General features: G+C 53.1%; 1 protein-coding gene across 6 annotated transcripts in view; it reads right to left on the bottom strand.

Annotated features, from left to right (window-relative positions):
- The window catches only part of ARHGEF2 (Rho/Rac guanine nucleotide exchange factor 2), a 136059-nt gene that overhangs the window by 106531 nt on the left and 6281 nt on the right, over nt 1-23247 (bottom strand). For 4 of the 6 annotated variants that reach the window (XM_084613513.1, XM_084613518.1, XM_084613517.1 and 1 more), the window contains exons 2-3: nt 3508-3820; nt 175-346 (exon numbers count right to left, since the gene is read on the bottom strand). In XM_084613513.1, coding sequence (XP_084469639.1) covers nt 175-346; nt 3508-3820 — 485 coding nt within the window. Of the gene's footprint in view, nt 1-174; nt 347-3507; nt 3821-7121; nt 7226-12912; nt 12970-23247 lie in introns of those variants that run through there. The other 2 variants (XM_084613515.1, XM_084613516.1) reach the window with 2 other exon arrangements.

Below are 23247 nucleotides of genomic sequence, written 5' to 3'. Positions count from 1 at the left end.
GCGGAGAAGGGCACTGATCATGTGAGGTGCAGAGCACTCTCGCTAAAGCCAGTGGGAGCTGAGGACACACAGCAGCTGGCAGGACAAGCTCAGCCCCTTCCAGGATCTGGCCCTCCACCCCCTTCAGGCAAGTCCCCTGGTGCTCAAGGGAGGAAGAGGAGATGCATCCCCTACCTGAGCCCGCTCCAGGTCCTCCTCCTCCTCATCCTGCAAGAGCAGGGACTCCAGCTCGTCATTGCTGCGGATGATGGGGGCCCGGCGGGGGTCCCTGCGGTGTTGGGAGAAGCTGTCCAACTGCCCCGCAGCGGAGTCGAGTTCCTCAGGAGCCAGGCCCTTCAAACTCACGCTGAAACAGACGAGGGAGAGCCAGGCTGAGAACTCTGAGGCTGGGGCCCAGAAACCTGCTAGCCGCCTCCCCACCCCCAAATCCAAACTAACACACACAGGAACTGCTTCACCCCCTCCACCACATCAGAGGGCACCTCGCATGCCCCCCGGCTCTGCGCTCAGCACCGGGAACCAGAACTCCCACGCTCCCATCCCGGTTCTGACAGCAACTCCCCTCCAAGACCTGGGGACAGGTCCTGAGCTCGGAGCACTAAGCTGCGGTGCAGGTCACATTCCTGCTCTGTGCCTCAGTTTCCCCCTTTTGCACAAGGGGAATGATGACACTGTGCTGCCCCTGCAAGGGCGGCGAGGGTTAATCCGTCCCCCTGGGGGATTTAGTAGTAGATGTTTCACACCAGCATAGTGGGAGGTTTGACTCTTGTTGCTGGCTTCAAAATAAAAACCCATTCTTTTTCAGGGAGGTCACAACCAGCTGCATCTCAGATCGTGCTGCTCTTTCCTGGCCTCTGGGGGGCAAGGCAGGAACACCCCTTGCCCATAAAAGGGTCCAACAACCCACCCTCTCCCCCATCTTTCAGCATGGGAAAGCTGAATCCTAATTCAAGTTTTGCAGACAGCACTGGATCCTTAAAGCAACCCAAGGGAGCAGAGGCCAGGACAGAGCCCAGGTCTCCAACACCCAGGTTGCTTACCTTAACCACAGCCCCCCCGACCCCCACCCACCCCTAGCTCAGAGACCAATAGCGAAATTGACATAGAAATCATTCCCACAGACCACAACCTACTCACCACAGCCTGCTGAACATGGCCCCTGGATGAACCCCTCCCTCGCCCCCGTCGCAATCTCCCCTTCCCCCTACTCCCCAAATGCCGATGCGTCTCTAGAATCGGTCTCTGGATCTCAGAGCCTGACTTCCTGCTCCGGGCTCCACGCTGTTTGCAGAAGTGGGGTGGTGGTTTGGGGTTGGTTATTTTTCAAAGCTGCCTCTTTACAGCAGACGAAAAAGCCAATCATCAGCCTGAGCCGGCCACTCTCAGAATGAGAAAAACCCAATGCTCCCCTCGGAGCAAAACGGTCTTCACTTCAACCGGACTCACCAAGGGGCCGGGGGGTGGGCGTCGTGGCAGGGTGAGATCAGAGGGGCCGGCTCCCCCATCACGCAAGCAGGGGGCACGGCCTCTGCTACAGACACCGGGGCTTGGATCTTGCCATGCATGGCTTTATTGGGGAGCTGAAATACTGTGGAACAAGGGACCCGGTTCTCAGCGAAGAAGGCCTCTGTCTTTGCCACGGGCAGGTGACCCACTGAGCGCGCAATTACCTCAAGCTACCAGCAGGGGGAGCCATCTGCCTACTTGGAGACAGGACCGGAACACAGGACCTGAGGGGACCACTGGGTCCAGCCCGGGCTGTCACAGGCAGCCCCTCCAACCATCCCCTTCAGAAACCGATGAAGCACCTCCTAACGCTAGTTAGGTTGTTGCCCCTAGCTACTGGGAGGCTGTCCCAGACCCTCCGTCCTCGGATGGTGGGAAAACCTTATAATTCCCAGGTGAAGTTTACTCATAGCCACTTTGTCCCCCTTTGATCTCACGCCAACATTTGTCCTTTAGCTCATCCCCCCTCCGTGGGGTTCACCCCAATGTCTTCACAGAGAGTCACCAGATCCCCTCCATCTCAGCCCTGGTTGTGCCACGCTGAACAAGCCAGAGACTTTCCTCCTGTAAGGTCGGCTCCCCGGACCCCTCGTGATCCCTTCTCGGCACTTGTCACCATCTGAATTCATCTCTCTTGAATTCGGCTGACCAGACTTGTACACAGGATGCCCGACAATGTCTTACCAGCAGCTTGGCGTTAATACTTCCCTCTCTCTACTAGACACGCCTCGCGTGGACATCCTAGGACATTTGCCCTTTTTCGAGGGAAAGGCCTGAACTGGATCCCGACCTGTTCAAATTCTAAACCCCGAATCCCTGGAGCACTTCAGTCTCCCATCCAACCCCTGGCCCAGCCTGGCTCTGCTTAGCTGGCAAAAGCCAACAAGCTCCCAAGATAAAGCAGCAGGTCGGCTTATCAGCCCCGTAGGGCAGAGCCCAGCGTGTGGGCTCAAGCCGGGCCAGCTGCCAAAGTGACGCTTTGTTGGCCGTTGCCATCAATCCCAGGGCCCATTCGCTGGGCCGAGCTGCCGAGGGGAGATAAAAAGAAATCAAAGCCGCTGAACAAAGGCAGACAAGATCAGAAACAACAGAGCTGCAGCCCCCCCCCCCCCCCGGATCAGAGCCCACACCCCCAACCCCATCTGAGACCAGTCCATGGGAGCCAGTCCACAGGGAAGCCAACGCAATAGAGTTGCATGCACCAAGTAGAAAGGGGCAGATGGTTAGTGGACAGAGGCTAGCACAGGAAGTGTGGGGGCGGCCACAGCAGGACAGAGCCATGGTCTATTATTATTATTTGGATTGGCGTCCTAGCCACAGACCAGGGCCCCACTGTGCAAGGTGCTTCACAGACACAGAACACGAATACCTAGCTCTGATACAAAGTTTTCCATCAGTAGATCTCAAAGCACTTTAAAAAGGAGGCCAGCATCATTTCACAGCTGGGGAAACTGAGGCCTGGAGAGGGGCTGTGGTTTGCCCTGCAGCAGAGGGATGGGGAGCCCTCTGAGATTTTTATTCCAGGCGGCATCACTGAGTGTGAGCCACGTGGTTTAAGCCTTTCAATGGTCTTGCCAAGCTTTGTGCAGTCCTGTGGCAAGCAATTCCACAGGTTAACAGTAGTAAGTAGTATTGCTCAGCAGATAGGCCCAGCAAGCCGCAGCAGCCAGTTCCATGGGTTAACATCACACTGCCTGCCCCAAAAATACCCTTCAGAAACAAGATCCACAAGCCACACCCTTGCCCACATAACATTCTGCAATCGGTGTCAACACCCCATCTCCACCAGTAATACACCCCAGCAGCTAGACACACCCCACCCACCACCCTGCAGCAGCCAGTTCCAGGGGTTAATGCCCCACCCCCCATCACCATTAATGTCAAGCGGCAAGCACATTTTTTAGGTTCTGAGTCTGGTGCCAAGATGGCAGGAGTGGGGTGAGGGATCCAGGCTTCCAGGCCGTGGAAGGGAGAGAGGGTGCCATAAGCCAGGCTGGGTACCTCATTTGGTCGTAGTCTGGGGCGCTCTGCAGCTTCTTGCCCGGCTCCCAGCTGTGGCGCCGGTAGGAGTCCCGTTCACGGAAGGAGGCCCTCAGCGCGCACGACCTCCGCAGCAGCACGCCCAGGAAACGGTCTTCGTCTTCCTCCTCCTCCACCTCCCAATCCGCCGCCGGGTTGCCGTCGGGGCAGGAGCCCTGCTCCACGGCCGACATGCAGCGGCGTTTCTGGCCCTGGGCCCTGCAGGGGGCGCCGTCGCAGGCTCCCGGGGATTGCTCGGGGCAGTTCATCCTCAAGTCACGGGGACGGACGGACGCTGGAGGGGGGACAGACAGGGCAGAGGGGTCAGGCCCAGGCTGAGTCAAGCAGCACAGTCACAGAGAGCAGGCTGGGGGTGGGTAGGGAGGAGTAGGGGGTTCCTAAGGGTGACTTGGGGTCACTCCCATCGGATGGCCGCCCGATGGGGCCTGTCAGCTCCAGCCTGACCACTAGGCAACCCAGTGAGCTCAGCTGGTCCCAGAGACCCCCCCTCCACACAGTTTCTGCTCCAGCCCCAGTCTCCCCACTCCCGTCTGGTTCCTGACCACCTGGCTATGACTCCGGCTCACCCCTTGACCCCTCAACCCTGACTCCAGCTTCACCCTGAGACCGGTGCCTGCTCCCTGCCCCTACGCTTGTCATTACCCAGCAGTCTCCAGCTCCTACAGGAAACAAGTTGGTGGGTTCTCAGCTCTGCCAACATCCGCAACCCCAAAGCCATCGCCATCACCGACCAGCCCCCTCGCTGCCAGGGGACTGGACAGGCCCCCAGAGACCAAGCTGCCCTCCTGCCCCTACTCAGGGCAGATCCTGGGGATTACGGTGACCAGATTATCAATGGCCAGGACCCTGGGGCACTCCTCACCCAGCAGGGGCCCGTCATCCCCTCCCCGCTAAACTTGTGCCAGAGCTGGCCTAGTCCCACCCCTGCCAGCCCGGGGGGTACTGATGCCAGAGCCGCCATCCGGGGCTCAGTGGTTTTGGTGGCACGGCTGATGGACACTGCTGTGCCCGCTTGACTTGGATGTAGGGGGAGGAGGAGGAGCACGGGGAGCTACTGAGCATGAAAGGAGGACAGCTCAGTTGCCCGTTTTAAGGCTCCATATTTCCAGGCTAGAGCATGGGAAAAACCGGAACATGCTGGGACAGAACCAGGCTCGCTGGTCCCGTCAGATCAGGGTGAGGGTACATCCACAGTGGGCAGCCTCTTGTGTGTCTTGCTATTGCCCGTGTAGCTGAGGACAAAGTTTGGGGGGGAAGTTCCCAGCCTGCTCCATTCCCTCCCCGCCAGCAACGCCAGACACACTGGGTCCGGGAACTCCGCCCTTTGCTGGTGTGTGTTGTTTCCCCTCTCTCCCACCCCTAGTTCCATCTGCCTGTTCGACCTGATAGGAGCCCCGTGGGCTAACTCACGGGTGAGAGTCAGCCAGTACGGCGCTGCGGCTCTACGCAGGATTGGAGCCACTTACAACCCAGCTGTCAAGCCTTATCCTGCCATACTTGGGCGTGCTGATGGAAAACGGAGGTTCCTGTAAGCTGGTTGCTACAGCTGATCCTGTGCCCCCTGACCAAACCTTCCCCCCCCCCGCCCCACACACACACACACTCTTTTTATGAGCTCTTCCATGGAAGCAGCCACCTTTCAAGTGGACTTTAAAGCTTATTACAGTCGTAAAGAGGAACTGCCCTTGTTGGCCATTTCCTCATGCTCCCTTCAACAGACCCATTCAGCAAGCATGTCGTAAACCACACCAGAGCCTCCCCCAAGGGGCTGACCTACAGCTCAGGGGGGAATGCCGGCAGGAGACGAATCGGCCAAGAATCTGGGGCTCCAGCATCCCTGCCCCCAGTGGCTCTTGACTGGGTCTCCCAAAACACAGCAGCTGGGCACTGTGGGGTGAAGAGACCTTGATTCCCAGCGACTCCTTGCCAGGCGCTCAGGGAAAGTAGGACTCCGCCCATCCCCAAATGGCAAAGCAATTAGCCAAGCTCCTGTCTGTCGTACTCACCCCCCATCACTGCAGTAGCCGAGTACCTCACCATCTGTTATGTGTTTATCCTCACAACCCTCCTGGGATGCATGGCATTGTTGTTATCCCCATTGCACAGCTGGGGAAACTGAGGCTCCATGAGGCTAAGTGAGCTACTCACAGTCACATGGGGAGCTGCAGCAAAGCAGAATTTGAACCACTAGCCCAGCCCCCCTCTCCAAAGGGCTCACAGCAGAGCTGGGAATTCCTCTGGGATACTATCCAGTTGACACACACTCCTCCCTGCCTCTACCTCGTGCAATCTCTCCATCCCATCTCTCTCCTTCCCAAGAGACAGGCTTTAATGGGTCTGTAGCCACACTGGGTATTTCCTGCCTGAGACTTCGCCACTTGGCACTTCACGGACATGGCAGGGACAAAACTCAGCTCCTCTTGAGCTGACAGCGCCGGGCCTGCTGCTTCCTGAGCTAAAGGAGAACTGGTGGGTCAGCAGTATAGGGCTTAGGACACACAGAGCTGAGCAGGTCCCATTCCAGGCATGAATGTGATGGCAACTCACCCCCCTTAGCCGCTCATTGCAATGCTTCCTCCAGCCAGGGAGTTTGAATGGAGGGCCTGAGCCGAAGCCCCCTGAAGTCACTGGGAGTCTTTCCATTGGCTTCAACTTTGGATCAGGCCCTTCAAGGCTCAAGGGGCTGAATTACTCTGGCTTCCTCTGGACAGCTCACTCCCTCTTAGGCAGATGGGGGCGCTCCAGGCGGATACTGGCAGCAGCATGGCTAAACAGGCAGCTGCCCCTACAGCCAACCTGAGCAGCAGCCAGGGCTGTAAGAGGCGGGTAGGTCACCTATCGCTCACTCCTCCTAAAGATCCCTCTTTCAGGCCCATTCGCTACAGCACAGTGGAGCACACATGAGAGCGCACGCCCCTAGATGGGGAGCACGCACCCCTTCCAGCCCTAGCGTGGCTTGGGGCAGACACTGGAAACGGGGGTGCCTTTTGCCAAGGAGCTGGGAGGATGGCACAAGACGGGCCCAAGAGCGGGTGGAGTTACCAGCCCTGGATATTCCAGCGCGCGAAGAGGAAAGCAGAAAAAAATCTCCCCAAGCCAAGGGCCCCCCTCTCATCTCGCCACCTGAGTTACTCATTAAACGGCAAAGAATTCTGAAGGAAAAGAGGAGCCGGACCCACCCCCTCTCTGCCCCTAGACACACACACCACGCATGGTGCCTGGGTCGCAGGTTAAATGGACAAGTTTTGTGTGTGCGCGGGCGTGGGCCTGCCCCTCCTTGCAAAGACCACGCCGCTCAGGGGTCTCTAATAAGTTCCCGAGACAAGAGGGTACATTCATAGAATCTATCAGGGTTGGAAGGGACCTCAGAAGGTCATCTAGTCCAACTCCCTGCTCAAAGCAGGACCAATCCCCAATTTTTGCCCCAGATCCCTAAATGGCCCCCTCAAGGATTGAACTCACAACCCTGGGTTTAGCAGGCCAATGCTCAAACCACTGAGCTATCCCTCCTCATGTCCATTCCTGGAGTCCAGCCTCTGTCTCTTTCTATCCATCTGTTGTCTCGTGTCTCATACCTAGGCTGCGAGCTCCTTGGGGCAGGGACCATCCTTCTGTTCTGTGTTTCTGCAGCTTCCAGCCCCGTGGCGTCCTGGTCCAGGACTAGAGCTCCTAGGTGCTCCTGCAATACCAACAGCAACAACTCGGACCTTTGCTATCCTACCCGCTGAACCATTTTCTTTGGGGGGACCTGACAACAGGGGGCACAGTCTGGGAGCCTTCCCATCGTGCAGCATAAGCACCATCAGCATTTATTGCTCCTTCTTCCCACACCACTGTCCTGTGCCGACAGCAGCATCGCCCTTCTGAGAAGTGGGAGGAGGTGTCTTATGCAACCCCGGGACAGAGGGGGTCCAGCAGCCTGCCAGGAAATTCCTTCTCCCAGGAATCTCAGCCCACCCTCAATGCCCGGTTCCCATCAAAGCCCAAGGCAGGGCGGGTCCAGGCGGGTGGAAGGCAGCACACTTCTAGCCCATGTTTAAAGAAAAACCAATACAGTGGAGCTGTAGGAAGACCTTTATGGAGACGGCAGAGAGGTCAGCATTGCAAACAGCGCGGGCTTGTGTTTGTCCTGAGCAGCCTGGCTTGCCCAGCTTGCACTGCTGAGCTCTCCGTGTCACACCAAACGAGGCCCCTCCTGAAACGTGACCCTCTTTCTCCAGTCTCATTCAGCACACTGTGGCAGGGGGGTTCCCAAGGAAGTGAAGGCGCCTAAACCCAATGTAACTGAGGCTCCTAAATCCCTTAGGCTCCTTTGCAAACTCCAGCTGAAGGACCTGAACCAAAAATCACACAGGAAGTCTGTGGCAGAAGCAAGAATAGAACTCACGTGTCCCCACGCCTAGGCCTGTGCTTTAACCACCAAACCATCCGCCTCTTCCTGCTGGTCTCTGTCCCTCCCCTGGTGCATTTCCCATGTAAACATGCTACAGCATCCAAGGCAGCTCACTGCTGGACTGAGATCCAGATCTGATGAGCAATCGCAGCACCTGTTACAGCTCGCCTGGCATTTCTGACACCGACAGAAAATAGGAGGGGAATCACACTGGGCAGGGAACGTAGTTGATACCTAATGGCAAAGAGGGGAATTCAGCATTTGGAAAGCAACCTAGAGCTGCCATTTAGCAATCAATCATTAGGGCTGAAGTTACATTGAAGGGCAGTGTGGTTCAGTGGTTAGAGCTGGCCACGCCTGCACTTTCATCCTAGTTTTTTACACCAACTCACTGTGTGGCCTGGATCAAGTCATCATGCCTCAGTTTCCCCGGCTGTAAAATAGGGGTTAATACCTCCCAGAGGAAGGAGGGTGCAGTGGTTAGGGCGCTAGCCTGAGACTTGAGACACCCAAGTTCAATTCACTGCTCTGCCACAGACTCACTGCGTGACCTCAGGTGAGTCATCACTTCTCGGGGCCTCAGTTTCCTCATTTTACAATCGTGCAGAGTGAGAGAGTAAACTGGATATAGCCAACAAAAGGTCTTTGCGGTAATGAAATTCACATCGTTTCTAGAGGAAATCCACCAGTCCAGGAGCACCATCCACTTAAGCTTGGTTCCAAATTCCAACAACCCAAAAGCATTTCACAAAACCTCAAACCGATTAGATTGTATCCACCCCAGAAGCCGTTTGATCGCTCCCCCACCATTGTCTGCAACCCAAACACTCCTGCACAGACAGCACCGAAAGTGAAACTGACCATAAACAGAAGAGAGATTCGCTTAATTGACTTCCAGGAGAGAAATGCAAAGAGCAACCACAGAACTTGAAGAATGGGCCCCAAAAGTCATAGAATCATAGGGTTAGAAGGGTCCACAAGGGTCATCTAGTCTAATCCCCTGCCAAGATGCAGGATTTGTTGTGTCTAAGCTACCCAAGGCAGAGGGCTACCCGGCCTCCCAGTTTTAGTCCAGTTTACTTTCCCAGTCTTCAGCTGCTGGAAATCAGCAGAGCCCTGTTGAAGTTAGTGGAGCTGTGCTGACTTGTACCAGCTGAGATCTGGCCCTTAAAATGCTTACAGTAGGGCAGGGACTATATTTTTGTTCTGTGTTTGTACAGCGCCTGGCACCATGGGGTCCTGGTCCATGGTGAAGGCTCCTAGATGCTATGGTAATACCTTATATAATAATAAAATAATAATAATAATCGGATGCCTTATTAGCCAAGTACAGAAATTGGATTAGACTACGACTGCTGTCATTTCTGCAGGTCTTGATGATCTTCACACCTGGGAAGACTTAGCCCAAGAAGTGGCTTTAATGATTCCTGGCCACTGCCTGAAATTTGTAAGTTGCAGAGAGACCATCATAAAGAGCTGCTCAAACATTCCTTTCCTTTGATTTCCACTTAAGTGCTCTTACCCAGAGACTGTTGACTCACAGGTCAATGTGGGGTCATGGTGCTAAAAACAAAAACCCTCCACAGACAGTGACCTGCTTTCAGTGCAATGGCCTTGAGTCAGAATGAAGAAAGAAAAAAGAGAAAAAAAGACGCCCAGCCCCTGGTGTTATCTGAAAAGCTCACATGGTACTTTGAGGAGTCCATGAGACATTCTCCACCTGCAGGGGCTGGAGCTCCTGGGCTTAACTGGCTGCTGGTTTGATAGCCCACACTTTTCAGGTGCACTCACAAAAGTGATACTATTAAAAAAGAAAGGCCACGTTTATCCCCTCTCACTAGCTTCCAGTTCCATTTGTGAGAGAGAAGTTTCCGACCAGCCCCACGAGATCCGAAAGGCCACGTCTGCTCTCTGCCCTGTTGTTATTATTCCTGCGATCGTACAGCATGGAGACCGCAGCAGAGATTGGGGCTCGACGGTGCTAGGCGCTGCATTGACACTGTAAGAGACAGTCCCTGCCCTGAAGAGCTTATTTAGATGAGACAAAGGAAGGAACATTACATTAAGATAAATAAATAACCCCATTTTACAGATGGGGAATTGAGGCCAAGGGAGATTAAAGATACAGTATGTCTCTAGACTGCAGTTCCTGGCTGCTGCAGCTTCACTGTTCCAGGACCAGAGCTAGCTGGGGTATGTCAGCTCAAGCTGCAATCATAGCCACTGACTGAGGTCTAGACGTACCCTAAACGACTTGCCCATGGTCACACAGGGAGTCTGTGGCACAGCCAAGAATTGAACCTAGATCTCCTGAATCCCAAGCTACTGCCTTTAGCCACAAGGCCACCCATCCTCTCTGAGTGTCTCTAGTATTTATAATAAAGACTTTGCCTTTCTCTTTACTGTGTCTTCCAGATTAGGATCTCAAGACACCTAACAAGTGATAAGAAAGGCAGCCTTATGGGGTGGGGAATACTTCCCGCTTTCTGGCCACCCCAGCTCTGAAGTCAGCACAGAAGTAAGGGTGACAATACTGCAACCCTCGCTAAAATAACCTTGTGACCTGCCCCCTGCAACTCCCTTTTGGGTCAGCACCCCCAATTTGAGAAACGCTGGTCTCCTGCATGAAATCTGTATAGTCTAAGGTAAAAGCAAACAAAAGACCAGATTTCATGGCGGGAGACCGGATTTCACCGTCAGCGATGCGCTTTTCGTGGCCGTGAATTTGGTAGAGCCCTAGTCATGGCCCTATCTGCACATAGAAGATAACAGCCTACTGCTGCTGCCAACTAATGGAGTTACTCCTTTAGTTCAAGTAGCAGATAGTTGTGCGGCAGATCCTTCATTCACACCCTGCTGATGGCCCAGGGAAGGTGGGAGGTTAATTACATTGCAACGTTGGGAGCCCTAGTATGGACAGACCCCTGGCTACAATATATTATTACAGTAGCACCTAGAGGCCTCAACATTCTACATGCCGTACCAGACACACAGTGAGAGATGTGCCCTGCCCAGAACAGCTCACAGTCTAAAACAGACAAAGGGCAGGAGGGAAACTGAGGCACGGAGAGGGGACATGACTTGCCCAAGGTCATGCAGCAGGTCAGTGGCAGAGCCAGGAATAGCACCCAGAAGTCCCAAGGCTCAGCCCAGCACCCTCTCCACTAGATCATGCTGCCCACGCTACAGCCATCTTCAGCGCCATGCCTATTAGCCCTGCTCAGTCACCAACCAAACTGTGCGTTTTCCTCCATGTGTGATCAGCCCCACCCCTCTGTTCTAGCTGCCACAGTCTCACCCTCTTCACCTGCTCCTGTAGAGATCTGCTCCAGTCTCGGTCTGCACTGAGGCCCCCCGCGCTTGTGGCCAGCCTGCAGTGTCCTCTTCCCCCCCACCAGACATACACACTTCCTAGCTACCGCCCCGGGGCGAACGGGATGAGCTCAGCCGCTTTCCTGTTTTCGAGTGCCCACACACAGCCAGCCGACAAGAACTTTCCTCCCTTTCAGCCCGTTATCTGCTGTCAGATCTTTGCTGAATTGTCCTAGGGCCAGTTACCAATTTTCCATATATAGTGATGGAGCACAAAATGGGAGAGGAGCATGAGCTAGTGGTTAGAAGAGGGGACAGGGAGCCTGGGATCCATTTCCCAGCTCTGGGAGGGGAGTGGTGTCTATTGGTTAAAGCTGGGAGGCTGGGAGCCAGGACTCCTGGGTTCCATCCCAACTCTGGAAGGGGAGCATGGCCTCTCTAGGGATTAGAACATGCGGGGCTGGGAGTCAGGACTCCGGGTACATTTAGCTCTCTTTTCACTAGTGTGATAGAGGATGGGACTGGGAGGAGCCTAGGTTCTATCCACAGCTCTGGGAAGGGGGAGTTGTCTCCTGGTTAGAGCAGGGACAGGGAACGAGTCTGGTTTCTATTCCCAGCTCTGATACCAATTCAGTATGTAACGTTGGGCACATCTGGAGGGTAGGGAAGAATCAAGAGCATTGGGCTGGCAGCTGGGAGCGGGAGACTAATGGGGACTCATGTGTGGAGGGAGAGGAAGGATCTGGCTTGGAGAAGGGTGCTCTAGGAGCCCTGGGGAAGGGGCAGTTTGGGTGGACCCAGCACCTATGTAACCACTCAGCAGGCCGGACCGAGCCAGCAAGGAGCTAACGGGGTTGGTACAAATATCTAGCGAAGAAGCTGATCTAGAAGGCAGTCAGTTGATAAGGTCCAGGGTGAGAAGCGCTCCCATGGAAACCTGGGGGAGTGTACACAACACAGGAGGATTCCCCCTGGGGTGTGCAGGGAGGGGCGGGGGGGGTGAGGACAGCCCAGCCCAGGGCCAGCCTTTCCCCAGACAATCACTCCAAGAGGCCAGCGCCCATCTCAGAGCCACAGCTCCAGAATCAGGGAAGTGATTGAAAAGCAAAGCAAACCGCGCCCCCTCCCCCCCCCACCCCCGGTAGGATTCTCCTGCTGGGGCCACAATTAAGCAGGTGTAAATTAAGCAACGTAACATCTGGCCTCTGTGGTTTGTTCTCTCTCTCACCCACTCCCCAGGGGGAGAATTGAGTATTGTTTTGGTAGAGTGTGGGGTTTGGGGGCATTTTTTTTTTTACGTATGGGGAGACTCAGGCAAAGGGAGATGAAGTGACTTGCCGAAGGTCACCGAAGGAATAAGTGGCAGAGCTGGGAATCCAGGAGTCCTGACGTCAAGTCCCCTGCTCTCACCAGCAGGTCCCACACTCTTCCTGGAGCCAGGAATACAACCCACAAATCCTGACTCCCCACCCAGGACCCTAACCCCTAGCCCACATGCAGCCTCCTTCTCAAACGGATCAAACAAGTAATTGACGATGATGCAGCCCTGCCTGGCCTTGTGTGCATCCTGCCTGTACCTTTAGTAGAAGAATTAGACAGTGAATGAAAACAGCCCATCAGCCCAACCCATCTTTCTAGCTTTAATCCAGAACAGGACTCACCCTCACACTCGGACAAGGGAGAGCGTCATGCACGCACCAGGCTGTGCGCTGCTGGGGAATGTAAACAGGCTTGAGACCCAAGCTGCTAAGAGGGGGAGGAACAGGCAAAAAAAAAAAAAAAAAAAGAAAGGCCAGGGGTGGGGGAGGGGTGGAGGAGAGGGATTTGGGAGGAGCGAGGAGAGGGCTGGGACAGGGCTAGGGACCAGAGTTGGAACACACAACGGCTCTTAAACCTCACGCTTCTGGGCCTGACCCACGTTCTCATCTGCTACTACAGGGATCCGGCACCTTCCTCTGAAGCAGCTGGTGCTGGCCACCGTCACAGATGAGATGTGGGGCTGGATGGGACCCTGCAGATCTAATTCAGTCAGGGGATTCTCATGTTCCACTCCTGATAGTCCTCTTCCATGACAGGGCCAGGCTCCCGTGTCGGCAGGAGCAGGGAAGAGAACCTGGAGGCAAATGCCATGACCTGGACAACCTCAGAGGTGAAGCATTTGCGAGTGCATGTTACCCACCACAGGTTGAACTGGGGCCCTCTGGAGCTGAAAGCAGGGGCTGCCAGAGCAGGAGGTAGACAACCAAACCACCCAAGTGGGGGCTGTAACAAACTCATATCCTCTATGCACCAGCACCCTCCGTCACCCAGCGCTCACATCCCAAGGGAGAGCCCTAACCACTGACCTAAAGCTACAAGAAGGGAGGCAACGCCTCCTCCCCCAATTTTGTGACTCCAGCCTGAAAAACAAAATTGAAATATTTCAGAAACATCAAAACGAACCGTTTCAATTGGACCTTTCCAAAACTCGCTCTATCCAGTAGGAAACACTTCCCTTCCAGAGCCAAGATTAGAACCCAGGAATTTGGGCTCCCAGTCTCCTGCTCTAGCCCCTAGAGCAGGGGTTCTCAGACTGGGGGTCAGGACTCCTCAGGGGGTCATGAGGTTATTACATGGGAGGTTGCGAGCTGTCAGCATCCACCCCCAAACCCTGCTTAGCCTCCAGCAGTTACAATGTTGTTAAATATATTTTAAAAAATGTTTTTAATGTATAAGGGGGGGGGTCACACTCAGAGGCTTGCTGTGTGAAAGGGGTCACCAACAGGGAAGTCTAAGAACCCTTGCCCTAGGAGCCATTCACCCCTTCCAGAGCCAGGCACAAAACACAGGAACCCTGATTCCACATCAGGGGCTTTAACTGTCTGATCACATCCCTCGCTGGTGTTCAGCGAAGCCTCCCAAACTGAATGGGAGGGAGCCATTCCAGCATCGACCGACAGTTTACGAGCTCTCCAGTCACTCTTGATGGAGTTACAGCCTTGTAACATGTGGGAGGTTCCTGGACGTTCTTACTGTTCTCTGGAGACCTTGGTTTTATAATGAGAACATGACCAGGAATGAAAAAAACCGAATAAAAATTGTATTAGTAGACTTGGCAGAATTCAACGGTTATGTCAATGGATAATATCAACGTGCATTTTTATCAATTTAAATTTTCAGAGTTGTGCAAAATTATGGGTTTTAAGCATTTTTTCCCCTATTTTGATCTATTTAAATGTTCACAGATGCCAGAAATTATGGGAGCATGTGTCAGACAATTACTGAAGGACAGCAGATGCCGAGACATAAAAAGCGAAAGTTTTATAACCAGTAAGTCAAAAACTGGCAACATCACATTTGAAAATACACATAGTAAATACCATAGGACTGGAAGGGACTTCGCAAAGTCATCTAGTCCAGTCCCCTGCCCTCGTGGCAGGACTAAGTATTATCGTTAAGTTAAACTCTCTCAAGCAGCATTTCTCCTGCTTCGCCTCGCTGTCCATTTCAATTGTTATTGATGGAAATAGTTTGTCCTCTCTTTGTGTGTGTTCCGAGAAATCAACCTCTATTGACATTTACCAATACAAACCTAACCCCTCCAAGCCTACTTCCTGGGCACCGCTTGGAATGTCAAGAATGTGAACATGGGAAGCACCATGTCTGAAGAGATGCAGGTGCTTGGAACTCTTTAAATCAATGAGCTAGTGCTGAAATTCTGACCCCGTTAAAGTCAATGGCAAAATTCCCCATGACATCAGCCAGGACGTACCCCTACGTCCTGATTTCACCACTGCCCTGCACCGTTTGGAGTCATTTACATAACAGCATCAACCCCATGCAATCCTGGGATCAGCTGATAAATCATGAGATTTAAAAAAAAAAATAACAATTTTGCTTCTTTGCCTTTGCCTCCTGGTCTCTGAGCCTTTCAGGTCATGCTGGGATCATGTTGTCCAGCTTCCCTCGACAATCACAAGAGCTAGAAATTTACTTTAAACAAATCCCTGCGACTCTCCCTAAATCAAGTGACTCCAGGAGTTGGGGCTTGAAGGAAAAAAAATACTAAATATCACAAGAGTTGGGATACAATTGCAAGGGTTAGCACCACCGTTTACCCCTGCACAAAGTGGGTGGGAAACGCCTGGATCCAGCTGCATTTTACACTCAGCCTGGACCGGAGCGGCTGCACAAGGCAGAGGGAGTGGAAAGTCAGGCCTGGAGGCTCGATAGTGAGATTTTTGTCTCCACACAGAAGTTGCACTGGTTCAGCTGAAATCCGTTCTTAAAGCAAAGTAATTGAACTGGAGCAAAGCACTTCACACTGGTGAGCAACTGGCTTAGCCCAATTTGAATTACCCCTGTGCAATTGGCACAGCCCATAATGCACTGGGCTCGCTGGTGGCATGGATTGCCTTGAAGGGATCAGGTTGCCTTTTCTTCAGCTCTTCATAAATCCTGCTCGGGAACGTCCCCAGACCATGCAGGACTGATGTGGAGGAGGGCAAGGGATGCAGGTAGATCTACATTGAATGCTCTCCTGTTAAATAACGTGCCCGCAGCAACACGCCTCTATCAGGCTATTGGCGAACACAGGTCACCAGAACCCCTTGCTGGAGTCACAGGAATACATTACTCTTAACGCCATGTGCGGTTGCAGAGAACAAGATCCCTCATCCGGTAGCCTATGCAGGGACAGATTAATAATGCATCTAGCCATGGGGCCCATCACCTTCGTAACTGAGCACCCCACGAGCCTGTGCATACCCTCTCCACAGGCTGTGCAGTAGGGAAGTGCTGCTCTCCCTGTCTCACAGATGGGGAAACTGAGGCCCACTTGCAGGTCTGTTCCCGTGTCACACTGCAGCAGCAATGCCCTTTCCGGCAAGTGGGAAGCAAACCAGGTTCAATCAGACCCAGGCCCAGGAGTGTCCACTGTTTGAAAGGCAGGCTGCCCTCCAATGCTCGCTGATGTCCATGGGATTTGGGTGCTGGCCAGTGCTTAGAGCACCAGGCTAGGCAGCCCCACTGTGGATTCTGCCACTGACTCAGGGTGTGACCTCAGGCAAGTCACTTCCCCCCTCTGTGCCTCAGTTTACCCTTCTGTAAAATGGAGGGAACAACCCAGACCCACCTCTCAGGGAGCTGAAAAGAGGCATCAATGTCCACACAGCACCAGACTAGCAGCTCTCAACCTTTCTCATAACTCTCCCTTACCCTGCCAGGATCTAGCCTTCCATTCAGTAATATGAGCAGCCAGTCAGGACTCCGACTCCTCTCTGCCAACCCCAGGCTGAGAACCTATGCCCTATATAAATGCCATGTCCTGTTAGGTTGGACCGTAAGTTCGTTGGGGCAAGAATTGTGGTTTTGTTCTGTGTTTGTACAGCACCTAGCACCCTGGGGTGCTGGGCTATGACTGGGGCTCCCGGCTGCTACCACAAAACAGATGATAATAGATCAGGAGGAGACATTAAACAACACTCCCTTCTGCCCATGCAGGTGGGGCTTAAAGAAGCCTGAGCGTGCTGCCCAGGATCTCACCCAAAGCTGGAGCGTGGGCGATTGCTTGGTGCACCAGCCTGTGTGGTATTCTGTCCTATTCACAGCAGTGCGTCACGTACCCAGAAGCCACATCAAAACAATGGCACAACAAATGGAATCCAAGGTGTGCAGACAACAGCAGATGGCAATGGCTGGCACTTAATTCTCTTCCTGCTGGCTCTGATCATGATGCTAACCGCTCCCCCTCTGCCTTGTAGACATCCCTTCTTCCTCTTCCATTCCTCCTGGCGCCCCTCCCCACAAAAAAAAAAAAAATCCCTCCCCCTTTATTCTCTGTTTGCATCATCTCTGCTGTGCATTTCTGGGCACTGGATCTGCAGGGTGCAAGGGTGGCCTGCCCAGGAAACACGGCATTAAGGTGTGTGTTGTTTGTGGAAGAGTCTGTTTGCTGATCTTGGAGCCTTGAGTCATGAATAGTCGAGGGACCCAGCCAATCCCATGGGGCTATAGTGGAAGCCTCGGATCTGGCTAGAAGGGCATCTGGTAATTGCTAAATGCACTGCTGAATAGACCTCAGTGTCAGCCCTACACAGTCGAGAAGTGGCTGCTTAGTGTTTTCCCCAGGAATTGAAATCAGAAGGGGTGTTGAGTTTATAGGGGGAGTCGGAAAACAACTAAATTGGCTCCACTGAAGGGGAGCGTAGGGAAATCCACAGACTCACAACCACTGTGGATTGGCACAAACGGGGGGCCTCACACACACACTCACCAGGGGTTACATGAGCCCAGGGCACTTCAAAGCTCCGTGGCGCCCTAAAACACATACCCTGCTGGGTCCCCACCCCAACAGCAGTGGGATTGGCTGGGTCAGACATAGTGATTTTAGGGTGCTCCATTGCAGGGTAGGTGATGGAGGGGAAGGGCTAGCCTGGGACTTGGAAATCCTGGGTTCAATTCCTTGCTCTGCAAGAGACTCCCTGTGTGACCCTAGGTATGTCACTTAGCCGCTCTGGGCCCCTGTTTGCCCATCTGTATAATGGGGCTAGTAGTCCTGCTTCACAGAGGGGGGTGGTAACGATAAATAGAGGTGAGGTGCTCAGGCATTACGGTGATGGAGGACAGATTAGAACCTTAGTGAGATATGCATCCAATTCCCCTGTTCCAGCACTGGGGCATTATTTTGGTGGGCACCCCACGGTAGCTTGTATGGGGTCCTCACTAACAAAGCCATTCCTGGGAATGCTCCTACCCCAGAAAATATACCACTAAGGTGGATCTATTCCTGCACCCCAAGTTACTCCTCACAAAGCCAATGAGGAGTCAATCTGTGAATTTAAGAGGTAGCATGTCCAAGTGGCTAGAGCACTGGACCAGGACTCAACAGACCTGGGTTCTATTCCCAGCTCTGCCCCTGACCTACTGCATGATCTTGGGCAAGTCACTGCCCCGCTCTCTGCCTCAGTTTCCCCATCTGTAAAATGGGGTTAACCCTACTGACCCGCTTAGGAAAGCGCTGAGATCTACTGATGGAAAGCACCAGCTAGGAGCTGGGTATTATTATTTTACCCAGGGAAAGGTTCTGCGAGACAATCTGCCCCCCTGCCAGCTTCTTCCCCTCCCTGCATTGGGGCGTGAAGAGCCTGGCTGCTGAGGAGCGAAACGTGCGCAGGTGGAAGGCGTGCCAGTGTGCAGGGAACAGCATGAAAACAGGCCAGCTCTGGCCAGATCCCAGAGAGAGAAAACAGGACCCATCCCACATCCAGGCTAGACACATTCAACAACCACAGTGCTCAGCCCAGAACCTCGTGATCTTTAGCACACGACACAGGGCAGCTGCTGTTAGCTCCACTGTACAGATGGGGAACGGAGGCCTAGGCACTGGCCCAAGGTCACCCAGGGAGGCTACAGCAAAGCTGGGACTTGCCCCCCTGTCTTCCAAGCCCTAACCACTGCACCAGCCTGCCCGTCATTCAAAGCCAACTGTCCAACACTCTCAGCTTGCTGCCTGGCACCTTTTCTAGCGTAGGCAACATTCTCTCCATCCACCAAAATACCTTCGACAGGTGCAAACACTGACCCTACATAAACACACCTGTGTACACAAAAGATTCAATCACACAGAGACACACCAGCCCCGTTGGGCTCAGTGGTGCAGTTTGAAATCCAGACCTACAAGCACAAGACTATACCTCCTGAGCTGCGAGAGCAGCTCCCTCAGCTGGTAGCTGTAGTATACTCTTACCCTCTCCTGTGGAGCAGAGCAAAGGCTCTTAACACACTGTTTGATAGTGTATGTCACTTATATGCTTGGACACACCCCCAGACTCAAACATACTCCTATCCAAACACACCACAGTGTGCATGAATATATTGAAAGCATCTCTTCCATTTTAAATGCCAGCCATTGTAAAACTTTGTTGCTCCAGGCTGAGTTTATATGCTGGGCTCAGGAAGACATGCCTTCGTGCTAAAGCAGGAGACATCCCTGCACATTCCTTCTAGGATCAGCCCCGGTTATTACAGGTCATTCTTTCTGCCAGGCATCGGGCTGCCTGCTAGATTCATCCCGGAAGAGCTCAAATCACAGCAAGGACTTGAGTCCTGGGGGCCCCCGGAAAGGAATCAATTGTGGTGGACTCAGTTGTAACTTACAAATGTGGCTAAAATCAACACCCAGCCCTCTTAAAACCTGTGTTTATGTTTTGCAAAGAATTCCAACAGCCACCTGCCTAAGAGTGACAAAGCGGCTCATGGATCATGTTACCGGAGCTGTAGCTCCCGGCTCAACTGATGAGCAGCTTTGTTATCCTTACAACATAATAGGGGTAGATGACAGGTCAGGCCTTGCTAAATTGGCCAGCCTCACATGGGAGGTGCCACTAGAATCCCCTCCCCCCCATGGGATCCAGCTCCTCCCTGTCTCCTGACATAGGAACAAATAGATGGAATTATAGAATCATAGACTATCAGGGTTGGAAGGGACCTCAGGAGGTCATCTAGTCCAACCCCCTGCTCAAAGCAGCACCAATCCCCAATTTTTGCCCCAGATCCCTAAATGGCCCCCTCATGTATTGAACTCACAACCCTGGATTTAGCAGGCCAATGCTCAAACCACTGAGCTATCCCTCCCCAGTGGCAAGTTCATAACCAATACATGGAAATACTTTCCCCTGTGGGGTATGCAGTTTGGAGGTAGAACTCATTGACACAGGATATCTCCGAGGCCAAAAAAGTCAGCAAGATTCAAAAGGGGCTTGGACACTTATACAGCGAGCAAGACTACCTGAGCTAGGATAGTGAATACAAACAGATTGTGGAAGGGATATTAAATCGCGTCGGGGTCAAGCTGGGCTCTGTCTGGGATCAGGATAAGACCTGATGTTGGGGGGGCAGATTATCTCACATCCACTACTGTGGGGGTCCCCTTGGGTCTGATCCAGTCTGGCAATTATGTTCCTTTCAGTGCTGGATTGGGGGAAAGTCCCCAAAGTACAAACCCAGGCACTGCTTAGGAGAGCAAGAAAAGAATAAAATTCCTGGGGAAGAGGGGATCAAAATCCTATATAAGGCCCGCTCCAAAGCCCGAGTCTGAAGTCAGCCGGAGTTTTTTCATTGGATTTCAGCACATGTTGGATCAGGCCCCGAGCTTATTGAGGGCTGGGGTGGGACTGATAAACAGCAGACGTGGGACATCCATTCAGGTCCAATCCACCCCCAATGAAGATCCCCAATAGGCAACGGACAAGGTCACAGAATCATAGGGTTAGAAGAGACTGCAAGAGACATCTAGTCTAGCCCCCAGACAAGATGCAGGATTTGTTTTGTCTAAACCATCCAAGACAGGTGGCTACTCAGTCCTATAGCCACAGAATAGGCCCGGCCCAGGCAATGACAGGGTGAGCAGCTTGCCCTATGGGCCAACGTGTCTCGCTGCCACAGTAGACGGACCCCCTGGGGGATGAAAGGGGAATTCAGGCTCCATGGCCCATTGGAGGTAGAGCTGGTCCGGCCCATCCAGTGAAATATTTCAAGCTTAAAATTTTTTTCTAACCTGACTCAGGCCCCAAAGCCAAACATTCGGAAGCTTTTCTGAAACTAAATTTCAGGGGTGGGAAATCCCCTTCTAGGTCAATTGAAATGAAATGTTTTGATGTGACCGTTTTAAATAATTATACAGCATAAAGTGAATTTCAAAAGACAAAGAAGTTTTGTAGGGAAAAAAAAAAAAAGGGAAACTTTTCATCTGAAACATATTGCGGCATTATCCCAAAAGAAATTCCAAACTTGTTTCCTAAATGCCAGTTCATCGAACTGGATCCAGTTCCACAACGTAATTCAGCGCCGTCAAATTGGCATTTTTCTGCTGGAAAACTGTTTTGACTGAAACATCGAGCCAGGTCTAGCTCTGGGATCTCTGGCCTCTTGGTCTGCACCTTGAGCTGGTTGTCGGGGCTGTTTTTACAATGGGTGCTGAGATCTGCCCCACTCATCTCATGCAGGCCAGTCATCTCGCCCCCACCCACGCAAGGGGTGAGGGCCGTGCGCTCTATGATAGAATGCTAATTGGCTGAGCCCCTTCCCCCAGGACCGAACAACACACTTCAGACCAGATTCACACTGTGACTGCAAGCCATCCTCAGGAAAGGAGCCAAGATCAATACTCTGCATTACTGGGGCAGGGGGAGATGTGCTTCAAACATCCTCGGCCAAAGTGCATCCTGGCCAGAACTCCAGGGAAGCCAGGTGACACAGGGATGAGTTTGGTCCAGCAGCAGCAGATTTGCACTTGTATGGGGCCTTTCAGCCAGCACTTTGCACCCATTAGAAGCAAATGGGTTCCAGAGGAGAATCACTTGCAAAAGGGATGGGGCAGCCTCCCTTAGGGCAAGTTCAGAGCCAGGTTTTCCCCTGAGAGGTAGTTCTTAAAAATGAAGTTGTGGGCTCCATGTTGATCACCTTCTCGGGATTCTGTAGCAAAGGGATCTCCCTTCTCCTTTTCTCCCCCCACCCCAAACACCCAGCCCTGCACACCCAGCTGGGGATCAGAGAGTCAGAGCCTGGATTCTTTCCACCTTGCACCTCAGCATCCAAAGTCTGCACTCAGCAACACCCGAGCCCTCAATGAGGGCCAGCCAGGTGCAACTCCAGGGGAACAGGATAAGCAACTCGATTGATCATGCATGAAGTAGAATACCCTTTAGTTCCCACACCCAGAGCCAGGCTGGTTCTGCATGGGACTATATTGTCATTTGTCACTAAAGTCAGCCCGTCCGATACACACACGGAGCAGATCTGCCCTGTTTCCAGTGTCACTTTTCCGAGCTGACCCAAACTTCCAATATAACCAAACACAGCCACGTGATCCTTCCCTCCAGATGGGATTTGCTGATGATGATGGGATTTGTCAGTATAGTTACACCAGTACCTGCAAAACTCTCTGATGTGGACACAGTTACATGGGGACAAGCGTGCTTGTCCCCGAATAGCTTACACTGCATAGTTCCCCCCCACAGCATCAACTCTAACTGCATTGATACCCGGATGCTGCTGTAATGGGGTCTACGCTGGGGCTCTTAGCAGCACAGCGTCATTGGTAAAATACAATCATTGATCATCATCATAATAAAATCACACTCCTAACCCACATAGCTAAAATTGGAGGGCAGGCCGGGGCTTAAGGTGGTAGAATTTAGAGCTGGGACAGACTGAAGGGTCTGGTCTACACACAGATTTTGTCCTGGTATAGCTCTGTTGGTAGGGGTGGGATTTCCCACTGCTATTATTATATCCATCCACTAGTGTGGACGCAGATACTGGGGTAAAGCTCATTACCCTTACCGTGCGGGAATAGCTGTTCTGGTGTCTGGTACCTTTAGCTACGCTGCCTGAACGATCCCAGGAGAAGGATGGTGTACAGAAAAGGGCAAAAAGGCCACCCCCCGGGATGCGTCTGGCTACTGAATGGCTGCTGTGCTAGACCTTAGCCAGAGCTCGGAGAAGAACTAGCTTGAGAAGGCGCAAGGACGTACCAAGCAACCCTACCGAGGGCAAAATTCAAACCACTGCGCTTAGGGAGTTTGGGGCATTTCACTTCCTCAGCTCTTTCCCAGACAGAGCCCTCTTTCGCCGCAAGGAAGATAGTCCCATGGCACTCCTAATCTGGGGGGCGAGCTCAAGCTGCTTTTTACTGATGACCAGTTCCCTTTCCCAGACAGGGAAACTGAGGCACGGAGCTGCTGAGCACCTTGCCCAAGGCCAGCAGGCAATTCAGCGGCAGGGCAGCTCTGGCCATTAGAGAACGCACCCCGTGGGTCGGGGTCTGGAGCCCTAGCCCCCACCCACCAACCACACTCCCGTCCTAGAGACGGAAAGAGGACCCAGGAGCCCCGCTCCCAGCCTCCCCTGTTCCAGCCACTTCTCCTCCACACGCCTCTCCCTTGCACTTTTTAACACCAAAGCACGGGGCAAAGGTTACCCAGGAAGCCGCGGGATCGGCAACAGACCGGGCAGGC

Source organism: Lepidochelys olivacea, assembly GCF_965140295.1.
Source record: "Lepidochelys olivacea isolate rLepOli2 genome assembly, chromosome: 24".
Lineage (NCBI taxonomy): Eukaryota > Metazoa > Chordata > Testudines > Cheloniidae > Lepidochelys > Lepidochelys olivacea.
Note: the sequence above shows the minus strand (reverse complement) of the source record. Positions and strands in the feature narration are given on the sequence as shown.